Source organism: Saccopteryx bilineata, chromosome 2 (assembly GCF_036850765.1).
Source record: "Saccopteryx bilineata isolate mSacBil1 chromosome 2, mSacBil1_pri_phased_curated, whole genome shotgun sequence".
NCBI classification, from domain to species: domain Eukaryota; kingdom Metazoa; phylum Chordata; class Mammalia; order Chiroptera; family Emballonuridae; genus Saccopteryx; species Saccopteryx bilineata.
Window position 1 is genome coordinate 165,524,949 of NC_089491.1, and position 25,973 is coordinate 165,550,921.

The 25,973-nt window shown below is 39.7% G+C and overlaps 1 protein-coding gene across 4 annotated transcripts in view; it reads right to left on the reverse strand.

Annotated features, from left to right (window-relative positions):
- The window catches only part of KCNAB1 (potassium voltage-gated channel subfamily A regulatory beta subunit 1), a 490,010-nt gene that overhangs the window by 65,978 nt on the left and 398,059 nt on the right, over positions 1-25,973 (reverse strand). For all 4 annotated transcript variants that reach the window (XR_010729157.1, XM_066258332.1, XM_066258333.1 and 1 more), the window contains exon 8: positions 16,264-16,350. Coding sequence is in view for 3 of the 4 variants with exons in the window: in XM_066258332.1 (XP_066114429.1) it covers positions 16,264-16,350 (87 nt within the window). In the remaining variant the exon portion in view is untranslated. The remainder of the gene's footprint in view (positions 1-16,263; positions 16,351-25,973) is intronic.

Consider the following 25,973-nt stretch of genomic DNA (forward strand, 5'->3'; position numbering starts at 1 on the left):
TACCCCGCCTGCCTGGAGAGGTCCAGGTGTAGGGAAGTTTGCTTTCGCACACTCCCCACGCATTGTTCAGGGAGCAGGGATTACACTGAGACTCTGGTCGCAGCCCATGCAGAAGTCTCTGACCCTGCCCCTCTGTCAGGGAACATGGACACCCACTCCCAAGGCGCTAGGAGGAACCTCTTGCACACTGTTCATGCTTGCCGACCAGGATATTGGGGGTAATGGAAGCCACCCCTCGCCCACCTTTGCCAGTGTCCAGAGCCAGTGTTAGCTCACGTGGGCTGAGCTGCTGTGGGCACAATCTTTCTTTGGCTTGAATGTCTCTGCCCCAGCCCAGATCTTTCCACACCCCCAGCCCTCACTCTCAGTTCCAAGTGCAAGCAGCCCTTGCTCAGGTTAGTGAGGAAGGCGGAATGCTCCGTTCTCTGTCTTATTTCCTTCAGGGTTGATTATATATTTAGCCACGTTTTCACCCAATCATACCTTCAGTGTGTGGGACTTACAGACACTCCTGGGATCGTTTTTATGTGTCTCTGGCTGTAGAACTTGTTGAAATTTTGGGGAGAGGTATCAGGAGCGCTCCTCAGGGCACCATTTCTCTGACATAACTACTCTGAACATTCATTTAATTTGTCCTCCCAAACTATCTTCTTTTTCAAAAATGCTAGGTAGGGTTGCAGACAGGGCCATGACCCCCTCCTCCTTTAAGTGGATGAAGGGACATTGACAAACTGGAAATTCCAAATCACCTCCCCCCAGGCATCTAGGTGACTCACCCAGGTGTGGAAAGTCCTCTAACTTGCTTAGGGTTAATCTTTTTTTTAAAATTTATTTATTAAATTTAATGCAGTGACATTGATAGATCAGGGTATATATGTTGCGAGAAAACATCACCAGATTATTTTGACATTTGATTGTGCTATATACCCATCCCCCAAAGTCAAATTGTCTTCTGTCACCTTCTATCTGGTTTTCTTTGTGCCCCTCTGTTGTGGACCGGTAATGGCAAAAAGCCATTATAGATTCAAGGCTTGGCAGGGGGCTTAAGTTCTACCCCCTCCATCTCCATATTTGGCTTTGATGCTCTGTGTTTGCACCCACTCCCCTTCCTTCCTTGGGTTGCAGGAAGCAATATACATACCCTTCCTCTGACTCTTTGTTTTCAGATGTTTGTAAAATTCACTAATGTATACTGTTTTTGCCTTGGGAGAGTTCCTGTCTTAGCCTTTGATGTGCAACTTTGTATCAGGGTCCTTGATTTGCATAGGTCCATATAATAAAGCGAACTGAGGCTGTGAGGGACTCAGATGCTGCCAGGCAGTTTGAGGAGTCCTCCCGGTCCCATCGGTTTTGTTCTGACAAAGTGTGTTTCCTTAATTCCGCACCGTTATTTGGAAGCTGCGCTGGTCCACGGCAAGTGGCGCCCGAACAGACGACTTGAGTACGAGGAAACTAAAACTGAAGGAAGGTGACGGAACTCCCCAAAGTGAAGTGCACACAGTGAGTAAAGAAAGTTTTTGGGGAAAGTGTAGTTGGGAGTAAAAGAATATGGGACAGATAGGGTCAAAAGTAAGGGACCTTTTTGTAAAAATGTTTCCATATGAAGACAAATCATTGTCTGAAGAGTATCAGGGTAAGCCGGAAACAGAGGGATGTGAATATGAGGATAACTTGAAGTCTGAGGATGACGGGGGGATGAAAAATCCGTGGCTATGGCTGCCTTAGCCGCGGGGCCTCCGCTGCCCTCAGCTCCTTCCTACATTCAACCCTCTGCTCCTCCGTTCCCTTATCAGGCTGATTCCATAGTCTATAGCTCAAAATCTGGTAAATCTCCTCTCCAACAATCTATAGACCAGGCTCGAAATATAGGGGAAACAATAGATGGCTTTGCCTGTTTTCCTATTGTGGAAAGACAGGATGATACAGGGAGACTAGTGCAAGAACATGAACCTGTACCTTTTAAAACTCTGAAAGAGCTTAAACTTGCTTGTGCTCAGTATGGGCCTACTGCCCCTTTTACACTTGGTTTATTAGATACCATTAGTGCAAAGGCTCTTTCCCCAAATGACTGGAAGGCGATTGCTCGTGCTTGTCTCTCTGGGGGTGATTATTTGTTGTGGAAGTCAAACTTTCATGAAAAGGCTATAGAGCTGGATGAGAAAAATCAGCAAGAGGAGGTTGCTGTTACTGTAGATATGTTAACTGGAGAAGGACAGTATGCCCATATGGCAACTCAATTAGAATATCGACCAGCTATTTATGATATAATTAATCAGCTAGCCACACAGGCATGGAAATGCCTGCCTATTCCAGGGACCAAACCAGAAGAATTTGGTAAAATTAGGCAGGGTGCAGACGAGCGATTTCAAGACTTTGTCTCACGGCTAATTCAAGCAGTTGAAAGAATAGTAAAGGATAAAAATGTGGGAAAGGTTTTAATAAAACAACTAGCCTATGAAAATGCTAATTCTGCTTGTCAGGCTGCACTTCGGCCTCACCGCAAGAAAGGAGATATAGAGGATTATATTAGAATTTGCGCTGATGTTGGGCCTTCATACATGCAAGGTCTTGCCTTTACCACAGGTAATAAGGCAAGATTTCCAGGACAAAATTTTGATAAAGGACAGAACAAGTGAAGGAAGGAAGGTCAGGGAAGTACTTTTGCCCGTGGAAACTGTTTTCAATGCGGGGGTTCGGGGCATTTTGCTAAAAACTGCCCTGCTTTCCCCGGATATTGGTCTTGGCCTCTCCCTCAAGGACAGCCAGCCCTTAAGGCTCCGGACCTCTGCCCACTTTGTAGACATGGGAAACATTGGAAGAATAAGGGGAGGCCTAAATGTACTACCGCAGGGCAGGGAAACGGACAATGGGGGCCTCCCCGGCCCCATCAAACAATAGGGGCAATGTCAGTGTTTCCTCAGCAAATTCAGATTCCAGTAGGCCAAACATTGCCCAACTATCCCAGGCAACAACAGGCAGTACAGGACTGGACCTCAGTCCCACTTCCCAATTCGTATTGACTCCAGAGATGGGACCTCAAGCCATACCCACTGGAATTTTTGGGCCACTTCCCAGTAACACAGTAGGAATCTTGTTAGGCAAAAGTAGTTTAACTATGAGGGAATTCTTTGTTCTTCCTGGAGTGATAGACTCTGATTATACAGGGGAAATTAAAGTAATGGCTCACACTTTGAGGAATATAGTCACTATCTCCCCTGATATGAAAATTGCTCAATTAATCCTTTTACCTCTTTTAAGACAAGGCCAAACCCTGCTAAAGGGACCCCAAGAGAATCAAAGATTTGGCTCCACTGATACTGCCTATTGGATTCAAAAAATAGGTCAGGAACGCCCTGAAATGGAACTAACAATACAAGGGCGTAAATTTAAAGGGCTTTTAGATACTGGGGCTGATGTATCTGTTATTGCAAAGCTACACTGGCCTCCTTCCTGGCCCACTCATGCAGCAGCCACAGAATTACAAGGTATAGGGCAGAGTAAATCCCCTCAACAAAGTTCTAGTTTTTTACAATGGGAAGATAAAGAAGGTCATTCTGGATTTTTTCAGCCTTATGTGCTCCCTGGATTGCCAGTTAATTTGTGGGGTAGAGATGTTTTGAAAAATATGGGGGCATTGCTTGTCAGTCCTAATAGTTTAGTTAGCACTCAAATGCTTGATCAGGGATTTTTGCCCACTAAGGGTCTAGGGAAAGAACAGCGAGGAATTCTCACCCCCATAGAAGTGGCACCCAATACCAGAAGGCATGGATTAGGATATCAAAATTTTGCATAGGGGCCTTGGTAGCTCCTGCTACCCCAATAATGCACTGTGCAGACCCAATTACTTGGAAATCAGATAATCCTATATGGGTAGACCAATGGCCCTTTCTCAGGAGAAACTTAGGGCAGCTGCTCAATTGGTACAGGAACAGCTACAGCTTGGGCACATTGAACCATCTAATAGTCCATGGAATACACCTATATTTGTCATTAAAAAGAAATCAGGAAACTGGAGGCTATTACAAGATTTGAGAGCAATAAATAAGACTATGGAAATTATGGGTCCTCTCCAGCTAGGACTTCCTTCTCCTACTGCCATTCCATGGAACTATCACCTTATAGTTGTTGATTTGAAGGATTGCTTTTTTACTATTCCTTTAAGCCCTCATGATTGCAAGTGTTTTGCATTCAGTGTTCCTTCACTTAATTTTCAGGCTCCCATGGAGCGATACCAGTGGAGAGTTTTGCCTCAAGGTATGGCTAATAGTCCTACCTTGTGCCAAAAATATGTTGCTCAAGCCATCTCGCCAGTACGAAGGCAACACCCTAAGGCATACATAATTCATTATATGGATGATATTCTTATTGCTCATCCAGATAAAGACACTGTGTTGACCATTTTGCAACAACTAGAATATTCTCTGAAAAAATCAGGACTTTATATAGCTCCTGAAAAGGTACAGCAATCTTTACCTTTTTCTTATTTAGGACAAATTATTGAGGGACAACAAATTCGCCCACAGAAAATAGAAATCAGGACAGATCATTTGCAAACTTTAAACGATTTCCAGAAACTGTTAGGAGACATTAATTGGCTTAGACCTTCCTTGAAATTAACTACTGGAGAACTGAAGCCACTTTTTGATATTCTTAGAGGCTCAGCTGAACCAGCTTCTCCTCGGCTACTTACACCTGCGGGACAACAAGCTTTAAAGCTTGTAGAAAAGGCCTTGCAGCAAGCACAACTAAAACGCATAAATCCTGAGGAATCAATTGCCCTACTAATATGTCCCTCAAGTTACACTCCAACAGGACTATTGTGGCAAGCTTCAGGTCCTATTGAATGGCTCACTACCCAGCTGATAAAATAGTTCAATTTTCATTAATTACTACCTTTATATTTCCTAAGACAATTGTTAATGAGCCCATTCCTGAAGCACCTACAATCTTTACTGACGGATCCAGCTCAGGAATAGCAGGCTTAATAATCAATGGACAGCTTTATACTGAAACAGTCACCTTAAAATCAGCCCAAAGAGTAGAATTACATGCCATTATCATGGCTTTTCAGCATTTGCCATACTCCTCCTTTAATTTATATACAGACAGCAGATATTTACTTATGGTTGTTTCCACTATAGAGACTGCTGTCTTAGGGACAACTGCTGATGAGGAACTATTTCAGCAGTTCCTCCTTCTTCAAAGACTTGTACGTCAACATACAGCTCCGTGTTTTATAGGACATATTCGAGCTCACTCCATGCTCCCTGGAGCTTTAGCGCAAGGGAATGCCCTTGTTGATCAAGCTACCCAAAAGAAAATTATTGGAGCAACCATGACAGATCAAGCAATTCAGTCTCATACTATCCATCACCAGAACGCTGCAGCCCTGCGTAAACAGTTTCAACTTTCTCGGGAAGCAGCACGGCAGATTGTTAAATCTTGTCCAAGGTGCCCTATATTACAATCTGTCCCTTCGTTTGGAATTAACCCTCGAGGACTCCTACCGGGGCAACTTTGGCAAATGGATGTTACTCATATACCTTCATTTGGCAAACAATCCTTTGTCCACGTTACAGTAGATACTTATTCTGGATTTATAGTAGCCTCTGCCAGAACAGGAGAGGCTGCTAAACATGTTATAGCTCACTGCTTGTATGCATTTTCTATTATTGGACTTCCTAAACTGATTAAAACTGACAATGCTCCTGCATATGTAGGAAAAGCATTTACTACATTTTGTCAGACTTTTGGACTTGACCTAAGGACGGGAATTCCTTACAATCCCCAGGGTCAAGGCATTGTAGAGCGTGCACATCAAACACTTAAAAACCAATTGGAAAAATTAAAAAAGGGGAATTATACCCTCAAACTCCTGCAAATCTTCTTTGTCATGCTCTTTTCACTTTAAATTTTTTGAATACTGATGTACAGGGTCATTCAGCAGCAGAGAGACTCTGGAACCCTGCAAGGAAAGCCTTCCCTGAAGTGCGATGGAGGGACCCACTCACAGGAATCTGGCAAGGGGCAGACCCTGTTCTCTTATGGGGCCGAGGATATGTGTGTGTTTTTCCTAGGTCTGCTGAAGCTCCTCGGTGGATCCCTGAACGACTGGTGAGACACCATGATTCTAGATGAGAGACTCACTTCACAAGAGCAATTGCATAAGAGTTACTATGCTCTTTTCCCTATCTCAATTATTATCTAATTTTTTTTAATGTTTTAGATCATTTTATTTTCCTGATCCATTGCTTGAAAAGAGGGCGAAAGGGGGGCCTGATTTGGGTATTGCTGAATAGAAATCTCATACGGCCGTCTTGAGATTTTTCGAGAGAGATCTCTGTTTAGTATATATCCTTATTACGTTCCTATTAAGATAGCCCTACTTAAGATCAAGCAGGCCATAGTTCAATCTCTAAAACCCCGGGTTTCACTCTTGATTTGTGTGATTGTATGTGAAGTCTTTGTTTAATGTCTAAGTGTTTTTGTTTATAAGGCCTGAATAAGTCCTTACATGAAAAGTAATGATAATAATAGTTTTGGAAGTGCCGGCTGTAGTATTGAAAACAAAACGGGAATAATTTCATTTCCCTATATAAATATAATTTTGTTTGGAATAAGTAGAGCACACTCATTCTGGATCCAAAAGACTTGCTGGTTTGGCCAGGCTGCTCCAGGCCACAAGTGAAAGTCTTGAAGCAGCATAGATTTACATAATAAAGGTGTAAAGATTTTTTTGCTGTAGAAGAATAATGAAGATCACAATGGGATTTTTCAGTTTTGATATGTACTCTCTAAAGTGCCTGTTAATTAATGTTAAGGGGGTGTTTTGATAAGTGTGGGAATGTTGTTTGGAGGTGCTTTTACTCTATTTTTGTTAAAAGTTAACAAAGTCAAGAATTTCTTGCAATATTTGAAGTCAAAATATTGTAAAGTGTAATTCAATTGTAAATAATATAAAAAGAAAGGGGGGGGAGTCATGTCCTGGAGCTCCTGCAGGTCTACCCTGTTACGCTTTTTACTTCAAACAGTTTATCTTGAATGCTGATGTACAAGAGATGCCCAAATTTTTGTCCTGCAAACTACTACCCTTTTTTTTACTTTTATTTGATTCCAGCTAATAACACTGTTTTGTTCTTTTCTGAATAGCTCCAGATATATAGGCAGATAGGGACCCTCAAGCCCCTCAGCGAGATCTTCTGAGCATGGCTTTTAAGGTACCAAGAGGCTGAAAAAGCCCAAAGGAGATCAGGTAAAATACTAGCTCTTGGCATATGCCCTCAGAGGCTCCAACGCTCCAACTGGAACTTCATCAGGGCCCTGCTTCAATAGTGGAAAGGATGGTCATTTAAGCCAAAGCCTGCCAGGCTTACATGCCTTTGCTGTGAGGAAGAAGGGACACCCTGGAAGGTAGGCTTCCCCCTCACTCCTCTAAGGGAGGGTTCAGTCTCTTCCAGCCCTGCTCCATCCACCTGTGACCTAACCTTGCCCAGAATACTGGGATTTGCCACTGAAGGCTAAAAGGTGCCCAGGGCCGTCAGCCCCATCTACGACACTGTGGACGAGCCTGGGGTATTTCTTCCAAGTAGCTGGTAGACTGGTCTCATTTACACAAGGGTCATTTAACTAGGTCTTGCCTGAATATTCAGGTTTTTTATTCTTCCCTCGAAGATCTCTGTTGTGGGTATTGATAGTCCTGTTTTCTGCTGCTTTGATTAATATACAGTCTTTCTTTTATTCCTCCTGCCTCAATGCCCCACTCATAGTTTAGGCTAGGACCTACTCCTAATTCAGAGCTCCTTTTTTCCTTTTTTGCCAATTTACAAAATTACCTCTGCCACCCAGCTTGGTGTATCCCAAGGTTCTCCTCACCACTCCATGGCTGTAAAGCTCCAGTATAGGACCCCTGGGTTCATCTTTCCAGTTTAAAGAAAACGGAAGCTCCGTCTTCATGCGTGCTGCAGATGGCTTTTCCAGTCTACCTGGGTCATTGCCAGCTGGGAAGCAGCGGTCATTGGGACTTTGATGCTAGCTGCAGAGTGTGGAAGTGTGACAGCAATTCCAGTGCCATGTGGACTTCTTCTGAAAGTGGACTTTTCCTGGACTCCTGCTCCTGTGACAGTTTTTGATGGACTGAACTGGGGTTGGGTTGCATTTGCAGAGATTTGGAATGGTGTTGGTGCCAACTTGGACTTGGTGAACACTTTAAGGACATTACTCTTTTATAGATTCTTATTGTATTATTAGCTTAAAGAGTTTGCTTAAAGGCTTTAATTACTGTGATGTATTAGTATACTTGTTTTGGGTATCTGTTAGCATTGGCTATACTAATTTTGTGTTTATTCTGTATTTTCTCCGTCTGCCTCCAAATTAGAAAATCAGATGAGTGCAAATCTCCGCACACAAATTAAAAAGAAAAGGGGGATATGTTGTGGACCGGTAATGGCAAAAAGCCATTATAGATTCAAGGCTTGGCAGGGGGCTTAAGTTCTACCCCCTCCATCTTCCATATTTGGCTTTGATGCTCTGTGTTTGCACCCACTCCCCTTCCTTCCTTGGGTTGCAGGAAGCAATATACATACCCTTCCTCTGACTCTTTGTTTTCAGATGTTTGTAAAATTCACTAATGTATACTGTTTTTGCCTTGGGAGAGTTCCTGTCTTAGCCTTTGATGTGCAACTTTGTATCAGGGTCCTTGATTTGCATAGGTCCATATAATAAAGCGAACTGAGGCTGTGAGGGACTCAGATGCTGCCAGGCAGTTTGAGGAGTCCTCCCGGTCCCATCGGTTTTGTTCTGACAAAGTGTGTTTCCTTAATTCCGCACCGTTATTTGGAAGCTGCGCTGGTCCGCAGCACCCCTCCCATCCCACAACCCCTATCTCCTTCCTTGCCCCCTCCCCCTCCCCCACCTCCACCACAGCTGCCATCACATTCTTATTTTCTTTCTAATTTTAATTTTTTATTTTTTTATTTATTCATTTTAGAAAGGAGAGAGAGAGAAAGAGAGAGAGAGAGAGAGAGAAACTGAGAGAGAGAAGGGGAGGAACAGGAAGCATCAACTCCCATATGTGCCTTGACCAGGCAAGCCTAGGGTTTAGAATCGGCAACCTCAGCATTTCCAGGTCGACGCTTTATCCACTGTGCCACCACAGGTCAGGCCACCATCACATTCTTGTTCATGTCTCTGAGTCTCATTTTTATGTCCCATCTATGTATGGATTCATATAGTTCTTAGTTTTTTTCTGATTTCCTTATTTCACTCCGTATAATGTTATCAAGGTCCATCCATGTTATTGTAAATGATCCAATGTCATCATTCCTTATGGCTGAGTAGTATTCCATAGTATATATGTACCAAAGCTTTTTAATCCACTTGTCCTCTGACAGACACTTGGGCTGTTTCCAGATTGTTGCTATTGTGAACAATGCTGCTATAAACATGGGGTGCATTTCTCCTTTTGGAGCCGTTCTATAGTGTTCTTGGGGTATATTTCTGAAAGTGGGATAGCTGGGTCAAAAGGCAGTTCGATTTTCAATTTTTTGAGGAATCTCTATACTGTTTTCCACAGTGGCTGCACCAGTCTGCATTCCCACCAGCAGTGCAGGAGGGTTCCCTTTTCTCCACATCCTTGCCAGCACTTATTCTGTGTTGTTTTGTTGATGACCGTCATTCTGGCTGGTGTGAAGTGATATCTCACTGTGGTTTTAATTTGCATTTCTCTAATGATTAGTGATGTTGAGCATTTTTTCATATGCCTATTGGCCATCTGTATGTCTTCTTTGGAGAAGTGTCTATTCATTTCTTTTGCACATTTTTGGATTGGATTGTTTATCTTCCTGGTGTTGAGATTTACAAGTTCTTTATAAATTTTGGTTATTAACCCCTTATCAGACGTATTGTCAAATATGTTCCCCCATTGTGTAGTTTGTCTTTTTATTCTGTTTTTGTTGTCTTTAGCTGTGCAAAAAAAGCTTTTTAGTTTGATATACTCCCATTTGTTTATCCTGTCTTTTATTTCACTTCCCCATAGAGATAAACCAGCAAATATATTGCTGCGAGAGATGTTGGAGAACTTACTGCCTATGTTTTGTTCTAAGATGCTTATGGTTTCACGGCCTACATTTAAGTATTTTCTCCATTTTGAGTTTATTTTTGTGAGTGGTGTAAGCTGGTGATCTAGTTTCATTTTTTTGCAGGTAGCTGTCCAATTTTCCCAACACCATTTGTTAAAGAGGCTGTCCATTCCATTGTATTTCCTTACCTCTTTTGTCAAATATCAGTTGTCCATAGAACTGTGCGTTTATTTCTGGGTTCTCTGTTCTGTTCCATTGATCTATATGCCTGTTTTTATGCCAGGACCAGGCTGTTTTGAGTACAATGGCCTTGTAGTATAGCTTGATATCAGGAAGTGTGATACCTCTTTATTCTTCTATTTTAAGATTGCTGAGGCTATTTGTGTTCTTTTTTGGCTCCATATAAATTTTTGTAATATGTGTTCTATATCTTTGAAGTATGTCATTGGTATTTTAATTGGTATTGCATTAAATTTATAGATTGCTTTGGGTAATAGAGACATTTTAATGATGTTTATTCTTCCTAACCATGAGCATGGTATATGCTTCCACTTGTTTGTATCTTCCTTGATTTTTTTTTATCAATGCTTTGTAATATTCTGAGTACAAATCTTTAGTCTCCTTGGTTAAGTTTACTCCTAGGTACTTTATTTTTTTGGTTGTAATTGTGAAGGGGATTGTTTCCTTAATTGCTCTTTCTAACTGTTCATTGGTGGTATATAAAAATGCCTCTGATTTCTGAGTATTGATTTTATATCCTGTCACTTTGCTGAATTCATTTATCAGGTCCAGTAGTTTTTTGACTGAGACTTTAGGGGTTTCTATATACAATATCATATCATTTGCAAATAATGATAGTTTTACTTCTTCTTTTCCAACTTGAATGCCTTTTATTTCTTCTTGTTGTCTGATTGCTGTGGCTAGGACTTCCAGGAGTATGTTAAGTAAGAGTGATGAAAGGGGGCACCCTTGCCTTGTTCCTGATCTAAGGGTATTGCTTTTAATTTTTGCCCATTGAGTATGATGTTGGCTGTGGGTTTGTCATAGATGGCTTTTGTCATGTTGAGGTGTGTTCCCTGTATTCCCACTTTGCTGAGAGTTTTGATCATGAATGGGTGCTGGATTTTATCAAATGCTTTTTCTGCATCTATTGAAATTATCATATGGTTTTTCTCCTTCTTTTTGTTTATGTGATGAATCACATTGATTGATTTATGAATATTGTACCAGTCTTGCCTCTCCAGAATAAATCCCACTTGATTATGGTGTATGATTTTTTCCATATATTGTTGGATCCGGTTTGCTAATATTTTGTTGAGGATTTTAGCATCTATATTCATCAGAGATATTGGCCTATAATTTTCTTTCTTTGTGTTGTCTTTGCCTGGTTTTCGAATCAGAATTATGCTTGCCTCATAAAAGGAGCTTGGAAGTCTTCCTTCCTCTTGAATTTTTTGAAATAGTTTGAGAAGGATAGGAGTTAGTTCTTCTTTGAATATTTGGTAGAATTCACTTGTGAAGCCATCAGGTCCCAGACTTTTCTTTTTTTTTTAATTTTTATTTTATTTATTCACTTTAGAGAAGAGAGAGAGAGAGAGAGAGAGAGAGAGAGAGGAAACAGAGACAGGGGGAGGAGCTGGAAGCATCAACTCCCATATGTGCCTTGACCAGGCAAGCCCAGGGTTTCAAACTGGTGACCTCAGCATTTCCAGGTTGATGCTTTATCCACTGCGCCACCACAGGCCAGGCCCAGACTTTTCTTTGTTGGGAGTTTTTTGATAACTGTTTCGATCTCATTTGGTGAAATCCAGGGGTCCCCAAACTTTTTACACAGGGGGTCAGTTCACTGTCCCTCAGACCATTGGAGGGCCAGACTATAAAAAAAACTATGAACAAATCCCTATGCACACTGCACATATCTTATTTTAAAGTAAAAAAACAAAACGGGAACAAATACAATATTTAAAATAAAGAACAAGTAAATTTAAATCAACAAACTGACCAGTATTTCAATGGCAACTATGGGTTTGCTTTTGGCTAATGAGCTGGTCACTGTGCTCCTCTCAATGACCACCAATGAAAGAGTGCAGTGGGGGCCAGATAAATGGCCTCAGGGGGCCGCATGCAGCCCGCGGGCAGTGGTTTGGGTACCCCTGATGTAATCAGTCTGTTTAGGTTTTCTGATTCTTTCAGATTAATTTTTGGAAGATTGTATGTTTCAAGGAATTTGTCCATTTCATCTAGGTTGTCTAGTTTTTTGCCATACAGTTCTTCATAGTATTTTCTTACAATATTTTGTATTTCTGTTGTGTCAGTTGTTACTTCTCCACTCTCATTTCTAATTTTATTTATTTGAGTCCTCTCTCTCTTTTTCTTGGTTAGTCTAGTTAAAAGTTCATCAATATTGTTTACCTTTTCAAAGAACCAGCTCCTAGTTTTATTGATCCTCTGTATTGTTCCTTTAGCCTCTATGTCATTTATTTCTGCTCTGGTCTTTATTATTTCCTTCCTTCTACTACATTTGGGCTTTACTTGCTGTTCTTTTTCTAGTTCTTTTAGATGCAGGGTTAAGTTGTTTATTTGAGCTTTTTCTAGCTTCTTAAAGTGTGCCTATAGTGCTATGAACTTCCCTCTCAGTACTGCTTTTGCTGTGTCCCATAAATTTTGAGTTGTTGTATGCTCATTGTCATTCGTCTCTAGGAATTTTTTTATTTCTTCTTTGATCTCATTTTTAATTCATTTGTTATTTAACAACCTGCTATTTATTTTCCATGTGTTTGAGAATTTTTGAGCTTTTCTGTTGTGATTCATTTCTAGTTTCATTCCGTTGTGATTACAGAAAGTGCTTGATATGATTTCAATCTTCTTTAATTTGTTGAGAGCACTTTTGTGCTCTAATATGTGGTCTGTCCTAGAGAATGTACCATAGGCACTTGAAAAGAATGTACATTCTGCTGCTTTAGGGTGAAAGGTTTTGAAGATATCTATTAAATCGAATTGATCTAGTGTATTCAATAAGTCTGCTGTTTCTTTGTTAATTTTCTTTCTTGAGGATCTATCTAGTTATGTTAGTAGAGTATTGAAATCCCCTACTATTATAGTATTGCTGTTGATCTTGCCCTTTAAATCCATCAAAGTCTGCTGTATATGTTTAGGTGCTCCTATATTAGGTGCATAGATATTTATAATAATTATATCTTCCTGTTGGATTACTCCCTTTATCATTATGTAGTGGCCTTCTTTACCTCTTACTATATCCTTTGTTTTAAAGTCTAATTTGTCTGATATAAGTATTGCTACCCCAGCGTTTTTTTCATTTCCATTTGCATGAAATGTTTTTTTCCATCCTTTTACCTTCAATCTATGTGTATCTTTTGTTCTAAGGTGTGTCTCTTGTAGACAGCATATGTATGGGTTCTGTTTTTTTATCCACACAGCTACCCTATATCTTTTGATTCGATCATTTAATCCATTTACATTTATAGTTATTATTGATATGTAGTTGTTTATTGCCATTTTATTCTTTAAAACTGTATTCCTCTTTTGCTATATTCTTTTCCCACTTTAATCTGTTTACAACATGCCCCTTAGCATTTCTTGCAGCATTGGTTTGGTTTTAATGAATTCCTTGAGTTGTTTTTTGTCTAGGAAGCTTTTTATTTCTCCTTCAATTTTAAACAATAGCCTTGCTGGATAAAGTAGTCTTGGTGGTAGGTTCTTGTTCTGCATTACTTTGAATATTTCTTGCCATTCCCTTCTGGCCTCAAGTGTTTCTGTTGAGAAGTCAGATGTCATCCTTATGGGGGCTCCTTTGTAGGTGATAACTTTTTTTTCTCTTGCAGCTTTTAATATTTTCTCTTTATTGCTTAGCTTTGGTATTTTAATTATAATGTGTCTTGGTGTAGGTTTCTTTGGGTTTCTCTTTAATTGAGTCCTCTGTGCTTCTTGAACTTGTGAAAGTTTCTCCTGCATTAATTTAGGGAAGTTTTCAGCTATGATATGATTGAACAAAGTCTGTATCCTTTGTTCTTTTCCTTCTTCTTCAGGAACCCCTATGATGCGAATGTTATTTCTCTTCATGTTGTCACAGAGCTCTCTAAGAGTTTCCTTAGAGTTTTGAGTCTCTTTTCTTTTTTCTTCTCTGCTTTCATGCCTTCATTCCAGTTGTCCTCCAACTCGCTGATTTGATCCTCAGCTCTATCTATCCTGTTTTTAATTCCTTCCATTGTGGTCTTTATTTCTGATATTGTATTTGTCATCTCTGACTGATTCTTTTTTATACTTGCTATTTCTTTATTTAGGTGTTCATAATGACCATCCTTTGTTGTTCTAAGATCCCTAAGCATCCTTACAATCATTATTTTGAACTTCGCATCTGGAAGTTTGATTATTTTCATATTACTCAGTTCATTTCCTGAAGGTATCTCTTGTGTTTTCATTTGGATTGCACTTTTTTGTCTTCTCATTGTGTTTGGGTGTTTTATTTGTAGAGTTGATTGAGTTTAAGCTTGGTGTTGTCTGCCTCCAGTTTTCCATTGTTTTATTTCTAGGTCTTCTTGGGTTGGTATCAGCTATTATTTGTAATCCACTTTCGAATTTGGGCAGCTTTGAAGTCTTGATTTTTTTGTTTTCTTAACAGGTGATAGGCTTGTTAACTGATCTCAGCAGGTGGCTTCCTTGAAACTGTATCCAGGAATGTGATGGGTGTAACCTGAGACTCTGAAGGCCTCTTCCTTCAACTAATCTCTCTGGGGGCAGGGTGTTTTCTCAGCTTCATTAGGGGGAGGTGTATCTCAGATCTCCATGGAGACCTGAGTTACTGCCCCTCCTCCCCACTTCTTGTTTTCAGCTGTGTCTTGTTGAGCTGATTGGAGCTGGAGAGATGTCTGTAGATCTCTGATCTGGAAGCAATTTAGTCTTCTGTTTTTTGGAAGTTTCAGTTCCTCCCCCAGCTATGGCTGCCTCCAGCACGGATGAGTCAGCTTTTTTAGTTCATCTCCTGAATTCCTAGCCTCTCAAAGTCTGTCCCTCTCTCTGTCCTTTCCACTTTGGAGATAAGCTGGTATTTCCAACACTCTTTGCTCCCTGGTCACCAGGCAAGTGGCTGTGAGCAGTATTTTTTGCTCTTTTCCCTAGGATGAAATCTCCTCTGGGCTCTCAGCAGGGGAGATTCAGGCACTCTCTACCAGGTTTGTTGTGGCTTCTTTGCTCCTTGGTTTTTGAGAGCTGTTCTTATATAGTCCAGAGTTGGTTTTTCATGCAGATTTTTCCTAAATTGATTTGTATTCCAGTTTGGTGGTGAGAGCTGGGTGTCTGTGCGTCCACCTACTCCGCTGCCTTCTAATCCTCTGCTTATGGTTAATCTTACATAGATCACTGAAAACTACATTTTCCTCCCCCCCTCATAAGGACTATCCGCCTCCACCCTCAAATCCCCTATTTAACCTTACCTGTTAGAGAACCGGTTGCTGACTTCCACCTTAGGAGTCAGCCCGGCAGATGACCCCCTAATAAACTTTTCTTAACCTGAATTCCAGTGTCCTCCTTCTTCAAACCTTACAGTAGTTTCCATAAATAAATTTAAATGGAAGAAAACTTGTGTTTAGGAATGTTCTAAAAGCTTCCACAGGAGATGCTGAAACTATCGTCTTCAACAGTTGTAACAGAAAGGAAATAAAATGGTGCAGCTACTTGAGGATGAAAAACCAAATTGCAATAAAGTCTCATTTTGAATAGTGGCTCCATGAGACCTCCACGCAGGGCACCATGCAGCACTTGTTACCACTGGAAACTAATCAGACCTAGAATCATTATAAAATAGAAAGCCCCTCAGATGACTACTTCAAAATAATGATGGTTAGGTTATAAACTCCCCTCCCAATTAATTTTATTTTTTTAGTTGATGGAATCACAGAAGTGAAATAATCCTGTAGACAGTGAGCACAGTACTCAGCAGGAGCCACAATACCAAAGCCTGAAACTACTTTAAAAGATAATGAAGATGCAGAATGCTGAGCATTGGCTTTGAGGGTAAATATTGAGACTGAAAACCATTGACTGTAAAGGGTTTTTTTTTTTCATACTCAGTCAAATCAACCTGACTATATTTCATTGCCTACTGTGAATGGAATAAGTTGTCAAGTTAAAATCAATAACTCAGAGTCTTTCATTAAATTTCTTTACTCACCTTCCATGGGGGTGTTACTGTCTGGTCGATTTGCAAAGACTACATCCACATACTCAAGCTGCAGCCTCTGGAGGGAGCCTTTCAATCCTGGGAAGTCCAAACAGAGCACTATCACAACAAGTTGAAGTTTAATTATCTTTTAAGAATTTATTTAATTTTTTAAGCATTGATTTAGTTTCAAAAAGGCATTGAATACAATGATGTGTTAATTGACCCCTTGTAAAACTATTTCAAATGCTGATTTTGTCCCCAACAAAGAAAAGTCTTAGGATTTTCTCTATGATATTAATATGCCTACCACACTGAAAAATAGGTACTTAGTGATAACCTCGCACAGTGACTCATGTGTGGCAGTATCCAGAAGCAAAGTTTAGAATAAAAAGCAGCCTGTGTTTCTTCTTGGAAAACGCAAATTCACATCATGTATTGAATTGCTTAATGGGCTTATAATGGGATGGAGATATATTTATTGCACAACAAAACATAAACATAATGTAAATCAGAAATAAGTGACTACCAACCCCACAATGGGTTATAATAGGAATAAAAGGGTTGGCAAATGAGACGTTGCTCAACATCTCATGGACTGGAACAAAGCTTAAAGAACCTCAAATAGAGCCAACTCTACCATTTCTATCATTCTTTATTCTTTAGGGGAGAAACAAAAATACTAGAAGCTACAAAGACTGAAGAAGTAATAAAAAGGACAGAATGAGAGTTTAAAATAAAGTCCGGAACCCACAATCTATGTTTCAACCCTGATCATTTAGTCACATTCCTATGAGCATTCAGAAGAAATTATTTAATTTCAGTGTAGGCCCAATAGCCATGATCATCACAGCCGCTGTTGCTGCCAGGCCAGTGCAGGTTCCCATTAGATTCATACAGTAATAAAACTGTGGAGCCAAAAACTGGTGGGCCATTCCTTTATTCTAGCCTCACAACTGGCTGGCGAGTAAAAACAAACACATGGGGCACCAAAACCCACTGACACATTCTCCGGTTTCACAACCAGGAGAATCTTTTCTGAATTTTCTTAGAATCAAAGGCCTCCACCAGCTCAGTTACCTCTGGTTCCCCATCTGCACACTTTCTACCTCCTCGTTTCTGCACAGACTGGCTTCTCCTTCAGCACCCTGCTATCTTGGCTGCCTTATCTCACTCTGCAAAAATATGGCCTCCTTCTTCCTCCTCCTTCTTCTTTTTTTTTTTTTTTTTTAATTTTTTTAAAGATTTTATTTATTCATTATAGAGAGGGGGAGAGAGAGAGAGAGAGAGAGAGAGAGAGAGAGAGAAGGGGGAGGAGCAGGAAGCATCAACTCCCATATGTGCCTTGACCAGGCAAGCCCAGGGTTTTGAACCGGCAACCTCAGCGTTTCCAGGTTGACGTTTTAACCACTGCACCACCACAGGTCAGGCCTCTTCTTTTTTTTTTAAATGTATGTTTTTAGTTTGCTCACTTTTTTTTTTAGATTTTTCTATTTATTCATTTTTATTAGAGAGAGAGGGGAGAGAGAGAGAGGGAGAGATAGAGAGAGAACAGAAAGCATCAACACCCATATGTGCCTTGACCAGGCAAGCCCAGGGTTTTGAACCGGTGACCTCAGGATTCCAGGTCGATGCTTTATCCACTGCACCACCACAGGTCAGGCCTTCTTCTTCTTTTAAAACTTTTTGGTGCAAAACCCCCTCCTCCAGCACACATTAGCATAACAAAGCTCCTTCTCAAGCAGAAAGGTAATTAGCAGTTTCATGTGGGCAGTGGACATTTTTAACAATAAAAGTGAGCAACATAAAAATCACATTTTACAAATTTATTTTCCCAACATGAAGTAAAACTACTACAGTGTGTCTGTAAAGTCATGGTGCACTTTTGTCCGGTCACAGGAAAGCAACAAAAGATGATAAAAATGTGAAATCTGCACCAAATAAAAGGAAAACTCTCCCAGTTTCATGCCTATGCAGTGCAGTTCGATGTGGGTTCACGCACAGATTTTTTAGGGCTCCTTAGGTAGCTATCCCGTATAGCCTCTACAGACTCGTCACTGACTGATGGCCTACTAGAACAGGGTTTCTCCACCAAACTGCTGGCTTCCTTCAACTGCTTATCCCACCGAGTAATGTTATGCCTATGTGGTGGCGCTTTGTTATAAACATGCCAATATTCACGTTGCACTTTGGTCACGGATTCAAATTTAGCGAGCCACAGAACACACTGAACTTTCTCTGTACCATCCACATCTGGACTGGCATGGCCGTGGGCTGCTCCACTGTATACACGGTGTTACGTCATCATCTGTGCATGCGCACATGCTCCCACATCATCCTACAGAAACTGGGAGGGTTTTCCTTTTTATTTGGTGCAGATTTCACATTTCTGTTGTCTTTTGTTGCTTTCCTGTGACCGGTCAAAACTGCACCATGACTTTACGGACACACTGTATTTCCCTGAAATAGAATGTATTACACATAATATTATGCAATCAAAAGGATTACAGTGTTCAAGAGTCATTTTATCTCATTGCCATGCGGTGCAGCATTTCCTTATCAGCCTATTTAATTCCTCAGGAAGACCAGAGGTTTTTCTCTTTTTATTATGGCATAAAATTAATTACATGTTAAATGAAGCTCTTATTAATTTAAATTAAGCTCATTTAAATTTTATTTTTTTCAAACTGGTTTATTGGCCAGCCACAATTACCTTTCTGACAGGGAAATGGAGTACTTGAATAGAGTTCTCGAAACATTTTTCATTCATCGATAGAGGATTGTCTTTGGTGGCAGTTTTTTAAAAGTAGCATTGATGAAGAGATTAGCGCAGGCAGGTGTTTCAAGGTCTTATGCCTGTTCTTGAAAAACTGTGGTGACTTTCCAGCTCGGGGTATTGCCCATCATCTGAAGGAGCAGCTTGCAATTAAATTTACCTGAAAAGCACTATAATCTGGGCCACTTTTTGGAAGCAATTGTATGTATGGAGCAGGTAAGGGACGACAGGATAGTGGAGCAAACAAATAAATAGGGTGTTTACAAGATTTGAAAAGTTGGAAAAGGTTGTGCATGCTGTGTGATCTCACTTTTCTTATTTTACCATTTTTGTGACTCAGTTCTCTGGTCTGCAGTGGGGATAACAGTACATACTACCTTTGGAACTGCTGCTCCATAAAGGAAATATAACTGGTTGTCGAGTACTTTGGAAATGCAATAGTCAATAGCAATGTGGTCATTGCAATGGTGGTCACATCTGAAAAGGTGCAGAATGAGAGATGCCAAAGACTAAGTGGGAGAGATTGTCACTAGACCCCCTGGTTTTGGAGGGAGGCATTGAGTGACATTCTTGCCCATGCCCAGCACTGGTAACAATGTCCTTCTTTGTGAGGATGGCCCTCTCCTCTGTTTGTCTTCTAAACAGCTCAGTGTGGCCTGAGAATAAGCAGGAGAAGAAGCTATTGTAATGCTGTTTGGTTAGTCATGACTGAAGTCATTTACCCTTCCACACCATAAACATGTTCTAAATCCCTGTTTGATTCTGAAACTATGTTGGGCTCTGGGATTATAAAGATGTATAGACATTGTATTGATTCCCAAGATCTAACATTGCATATTGAGAACATCTATTGTCATAGGTTATTATCCAAGGCAATAATGTGTACTGTAAAATAATGGTGTGAACTTGATAATAAGGTCATTTGTTTGGTCACTTCTCACCTCTAAATTTTTTTTCTGAGAAGCAGAGATTCAAGAATATTCAAGTATGAATGTCAGAAATGATGTGTTGCATCTGTTAGTGATCTACCTGGCCCCTACCCTGACTGTGAAGTGGAATCAAAGGAGATTGTGTCCTTACGAGATACTATCTGCTCACTTTGAAAATCTCAGGCCTTGTAATCTGTGGTATAAATTGTGGATTTTACTCTTCACAAGCTCGAAAAACAGTAGTTGGGAACTGGGAAGTAAGAAAATGGGAGAGAAGCAGGGGCAATAATATTTCTATTTGAACTGATCACTCAGTGGGCTGAGAAGGGAAGGGAGACCACTAAGGTGCTAGTGCCTCAGATCCATCTTGGATTAAGTTGGTAGATAGTGTTCAATGTGGGGACAAGTTGTATAAGCGAAAATAAAAGAGCACCTGCTGGTGTGCTGAATACAGAGTTTGGAGGTAAAGGAACCAAGGATGACTCTTAGATTGTTGGCCTGAAAAGTGAAGTGACTGTTAGATGAGGAAGTCGAGGGAAGAGCAGATTGGTGCTGGTGGTGATGGGAGCTGTAAGTCTGAGCAGCAGACCAGTCAAGCACTACACGGAGCTCTTGGCAATGGGATGGACTAGCCTGGCATTCAGGCAGAAGTCTACCTGTAAGTGAGGCACACAGTCTGGAATGCAGAGTACTGATTTGGGCTGGCCTGAATGACCTTGCCTATGTATCTTAGCATCTCTGGGATTTCATTTTCTCTTTTGTCCAAAAATAAAATAGAGCTAGATGAATTATCTTCTTTGATCTCTCATGTGATTGCAAACCAAATCAGGTAGTTGTTCCTTTTCCTGTTTGGATGCTTTAATCTTGCAGTAGAAATAGCTAAATCATAACAACATATAAAGACATACTCAACAAATGTCTTCTTGACAGCCATTTAGGGTTTATTTACAATAAACAAATAGCCAAGTTCTATCTCCTCTTAGCAAATGTGGTTGAGCACTGGCTTGAGGCCAGTTATTGTTTTAAGTTTAAGTAGAAGTACAAAAATGTATTAACATTGGCAGCCAGACAGCCAGACATAACATAAGGAGGGAAGTGCTCCAGTGTTGAGTGCACTTGCTAAAGGCACTTCTGACATCAGCCTGTTCCTGGACTTCAACCTAGCATTTGTGGGAGTGAATATAAGAGAAGAAGGGGGAATGCTCCTTTGCCCTTGAGGAAAGTCTAGAAATTAACTGGCAATTCCTCAAAAGTGCACAGTATAATAAATTACGCTATACAAAGAAAATAACTTCCAAGGGATTATAGTAAAAAAAAAATCCCCACATCTGAGTCCATTTTTCTTTTAGGGTCTAGACTTTAACAAGAACTATATTGTTCATAAGGTGATCCTTAGTTCAATTTAAGCCTGTTTTCCAGTTTAAACCTGCTTTCTAAAGACATAGTCTCATTCCAGACATTAAGCAGATTGGTATAGAGGTGGGTAAGGTGCTCAGTGTTGTAGGTTTAACTATGTAGAAACAAGGAGATCAGTAGTTTGGAGATTCTGCAAGGGTTCTAGTCAAATATGATTATATTGTCATTTTTTACATCTGCCACACATTTAATGTCCTATCTAGCTTGAAAAAAAGTTGCTGTAAGTAATGTACATGGTACCCTTATATAATTTTCCAGGTTCTTCTTGGCAGATTTCTTGGTCTTGATTTAAGACACACATGCTTTCTTCTTTTAAATAAAGATTGCACTGTATTAAAATAATATATATGCCTGCATCTCCATTATGACACATGGTTATCCTGGTGTATAATTGCAGTTACTGTGAACATGGTACACTAGGAAAGAATCCTGTGGTGAATCCACTTGTTACAAAATGTATTTTTTAATTAAAAAACCACAAATTATTTTTTTTTTTAAAAAGTTTAGATAATGGAGTTTAACATTTGCCATTTATTTTAAAGGTTTAAGCAGAGTTTTCTCAGCTTATTTCCTTTATCTTCTTAAAACAATGATAGTGGGTTTGTGTTTTGAATCACATAAGAAACTGTTGTTTATTTGGAAGGCAAATATAAACTTAGACACAGACTTTGCTTATAAAAGCATGCAAACAGTTTACTTATTCTTACAGTTCAGCTTACCAAACCATTTCTCTTCTCTCATGTTAGATGCTAAAGAAATTTGATCTGATGATTTTTTAAATTAATTTTAATGGGGTGACATTGATCAATCAGTGTACATAGGTTCAGAGAAAACATCTCTGACATTTGATTATGTTGCATACCCATCACCCAAAGTCATATAGTCTTCCGTCACCTTCTATCTAGTTTTCTCTGTGCCCCTCCTCTCCCCTTACCCCCTCCAGCCCAGTAACCACCACACTCTTGTCCATGTCCCTGAGTCTCATTTTTATGTCCCACCTATGTATGGAATCATAGTTCTTAGTTTTTTCTGATTTACTTATCTCATTCAGTATAATGTTATCAAGATCCATCCATGTTGTTGTAAATGATCCGAAGTCATCATTTCTTATGACTGAGTAGCATTCCATAGTACAGGGGTCCCCAAACTTTTTACACAGGGGGCCAGTTCACTGTCCCTCAGACTGTTGGAGGGCCGGACTATAAAAAAAAAAACTATGAACAAATCCCTATGCACACTGCACATATCTTATTTTAAAGTAAAAAAACAAAACGGGAACAAATACAATATTTAAAATAAAGAACAAGTAAATTTAAATCAACAAACTGACCAGTATTTCAATGGGAACTATGCTCCTCTCACTGACCACCAATGAAAGAAGTGCTCCTTCTGGAAGTGAGTCAGGGGCCGGATAAATGGCCTCAGGGGGCCGCATGCGGTCTGCAGGCCGTAGTTTGGGGACCCCTGCCATAGTATATACGTACCACATCTTCTTTATCCAGTCATCTATTAAAGGGCTTTTTGGTAGTTTCCATGTCTTGGCCACTGTGAACAATGCTGCGATGAACATGGGGCTGCATGTGTCTTTACGTACCAGTGTTTTTTAGTTTGGGGGGTATATTTCCAATAGAGGAATTTCTGGATCATATGGTAGTTTTATTTTTAGTTTTTTGAGGATCCACCATACTTTCTTTCATAATGGTTATACTACTTTACATTCCCACCAACAGTGGATGAGGGTTCCTTTTTCTCCACAGCCTCGCCAACACTTGTTATTACCTGTCTGGTTGATAATAGCTAGTCTAACAGATGTGAGGTGATATCTCATTGTAGTTTTAATTTGCATTTCTCTAATAGCTAATGAAGATAAGCATCTTTTCATATATCTGTTGAAAATTTGTATTTCTTCCTGGGAGAAGTGTCTGTTCATGTCCTCTTCCCATTCTTTTTATTGGATTATTTGTTTGTTTGTTGTTGAGTTTTATGAGATCTCTATATTTTGGATATTAGGCACTTATCTGTGCTGTTTGAAAATATCTCCCATTTAGTTGGCTGTCTGTTTGTTTTGTTGTCAGTTTCTTTTGCTGTGCAAAGCTTCTTAGTCTGATGTGGTCCCATTCATTTATCTTTGCCTTCACTTCCCTTGCCTTTGGAGTCAAATTCATTAAAGTGCTCTTTAAAACCAAGGTCTATGAGTTTAGTACCTATGTTTTCTGCTATGTATTTTATTGTTTCAGGTCTTATATTTAGGTCTTTGATCCATTTTGAATTAATTTTAGTACAAGGGGACAAACTGTAGTTGGGTTTTATTCTTTTGCATGTAGCTTTCCAGTTTTCCCAAAACCATTTGTTGAAGAGGCTTTCTTTTCTCCATTGTGTGTTGTTGGCCCCTTTATTGAAACTTATTTGACCATATGTATGTGGTTTTATTTCTGGACTTTCTATTCTGTTCCATTGGTCTGAGTGTCTATTTTTCTGCCAATACCATGCTGTTTTGATTATTGTGGCTCTATAATATAATTTGAAGTCAAATATTATAATGCCCCCAGCTTAGTTCTTTTTCCTTAGGATTGCTCTGGCTATTTGGGGTATTTTATAGTTCCATATAGACCTGATGATTTTTTATTCCATTTCTTTAAAAAATGACATTGGAATTTTGATGGGAACTGCATTAAATTTGTATATCACTTTGGGTAATATAGTCATTTTGACTATATTTATTCTTCCTATCCAAGAACAAGGATATTTTTCCATTTCATTGTATCTTTTTTTGATTTCCCTTAACGATGCTTTGTAGTTTTCATTATATAGGTCCTTTAAATTCTTTGTTATGTTTATTCCTAGGTATTTTATTTTATTTGTTGCAACCATTAAGAAGATTGTTTTTTTGAGCTTGTTTTCTGATGTTTTATTGTTGGCATATAGGAAGGCAATGGACTTTTGTATATTAATTTTGTATCCTGCGACCTTACTGTATTGGTTTATTGTTTCTAGTAGTCTTTTTGTGGAGTCTTTGGGGTTTTTGATGTATAGGATCATATCATCTGCAAAAAAGTGAAATCTTGCCCTGGCTGGTTGGCTCAGCGGTAGAGCATCGGCCTGGCGTGCGGAGGACCCGGGTTCGATTCCCGGCCAGGGCACACAGGAGAAGCACCCATTTGCTTCTCCACCCCTCCGCCGCGCTTTCCTCTCTGACTCTCTCTTCCCCTCCCGCAGCCAAGGCTCCATTGGAGCAAGGATGGCCCAGGCGCTGGGGATGGCTCCTTGGCCTCTGCCTCAGGCTCTAGAGTGGCTCTGGTCGCAACATGGCGATGCCCAGGATGGGCAGAGCATCGCCCCCTGGTGGGCAGAGCGTTGCCCCATGGTGGGCGTGCCGGGTGGATCCCGGTCGGGCGCATGCGGGAGTCTGTCTGACTGTCTCTCCTTGTTTCCAGCTTTAGAAAAAAAAAAAAAAGAGTGAAATCTTTACTTTTCCTTTCCCAATATGAATGACTTTTATTTTGTCCTCTTGTCTGATTTCTCTGGCTAGAACTTCCAGTACTACATTGAATAAGAGTGGAGAGAGTGGATAACCTTGTCTTGTTCCTGATTTTAGAGGAAAAGTTCTCAGTTTTATGCCATTTAATATGATGTTAGCTGATGGTTTATCATAGATGGTCTTTATTATGTTGAGATATTTTCCTTCTATACCCATTTCGTTAAGTGTTTTATACATAAAATAATGTTGTATATTATCGAATGCCTTTTCTGCATCTATTGATAAGATCATATGATTTTTGTTCTTTGTTTTGTTGATATGTGTATCACGTTAACCATTTTACGTATCCTTGTAATTCTGGGATGAATCCCACTTGATCATGATAAATTATTTTTTTAATGTGTTGTTGTATTCGATTTGCTAGTATTTTGTTTAGTATTTTAGCATCTGTATACATTAGAGATATTGGTCTGTAGTTTTCTTTTTTTGTGCCATCCTTGCCAGGTTTTGGTATGAAGGTTATGTTGGCCTCATAAAATGTGTTCGGCAGTATTGCTTCTTCTTCAATTTTTTGGAAGACTTTGAGTAGAATAGGAATCAAGTCTTCTTTGAATGTTGATAGAATTGACTAGTATAGTCATGTGGCCCTGGACTTTTATTTTTGGGGAGGTTTTTAATATTTGTTTCTATTTCCCCCCTGCTTATAGGTCTGTTTAGGCTTTCTGCTTTTTCAGACTCAGTCTAGGAAGATTGTATTGTTTTAGGAATTTATTCATTTCTTCTATATTGTTAAATTTGGTGGCATATAGTTTTTCATAGTATTCTACAATAATTCTTTGTATATCTATGTTATCTGTAGTGATTTCTCCTCTTTCATTTTGGATTTTGTTTATATGAGTCCTTTCTCTTTCTTTCTTAGTGAGTCTTGCCAATGGTCTGTCAATTTTCTTGATCTTTTCAAAATACCAGCTTCCTGTTTTATTATTTTTTTCTATAGTTTTTCTGTTCCTATTTCATTTATTTCTGCTCTGATTTTTATTATTTCTTTTTTTCTGCTGGTTTTGTGTTGTCTTTGTTCTTCTTTTTCTAGTTTCTTAAGATGTGAAGTTAAGTGGTATACTTG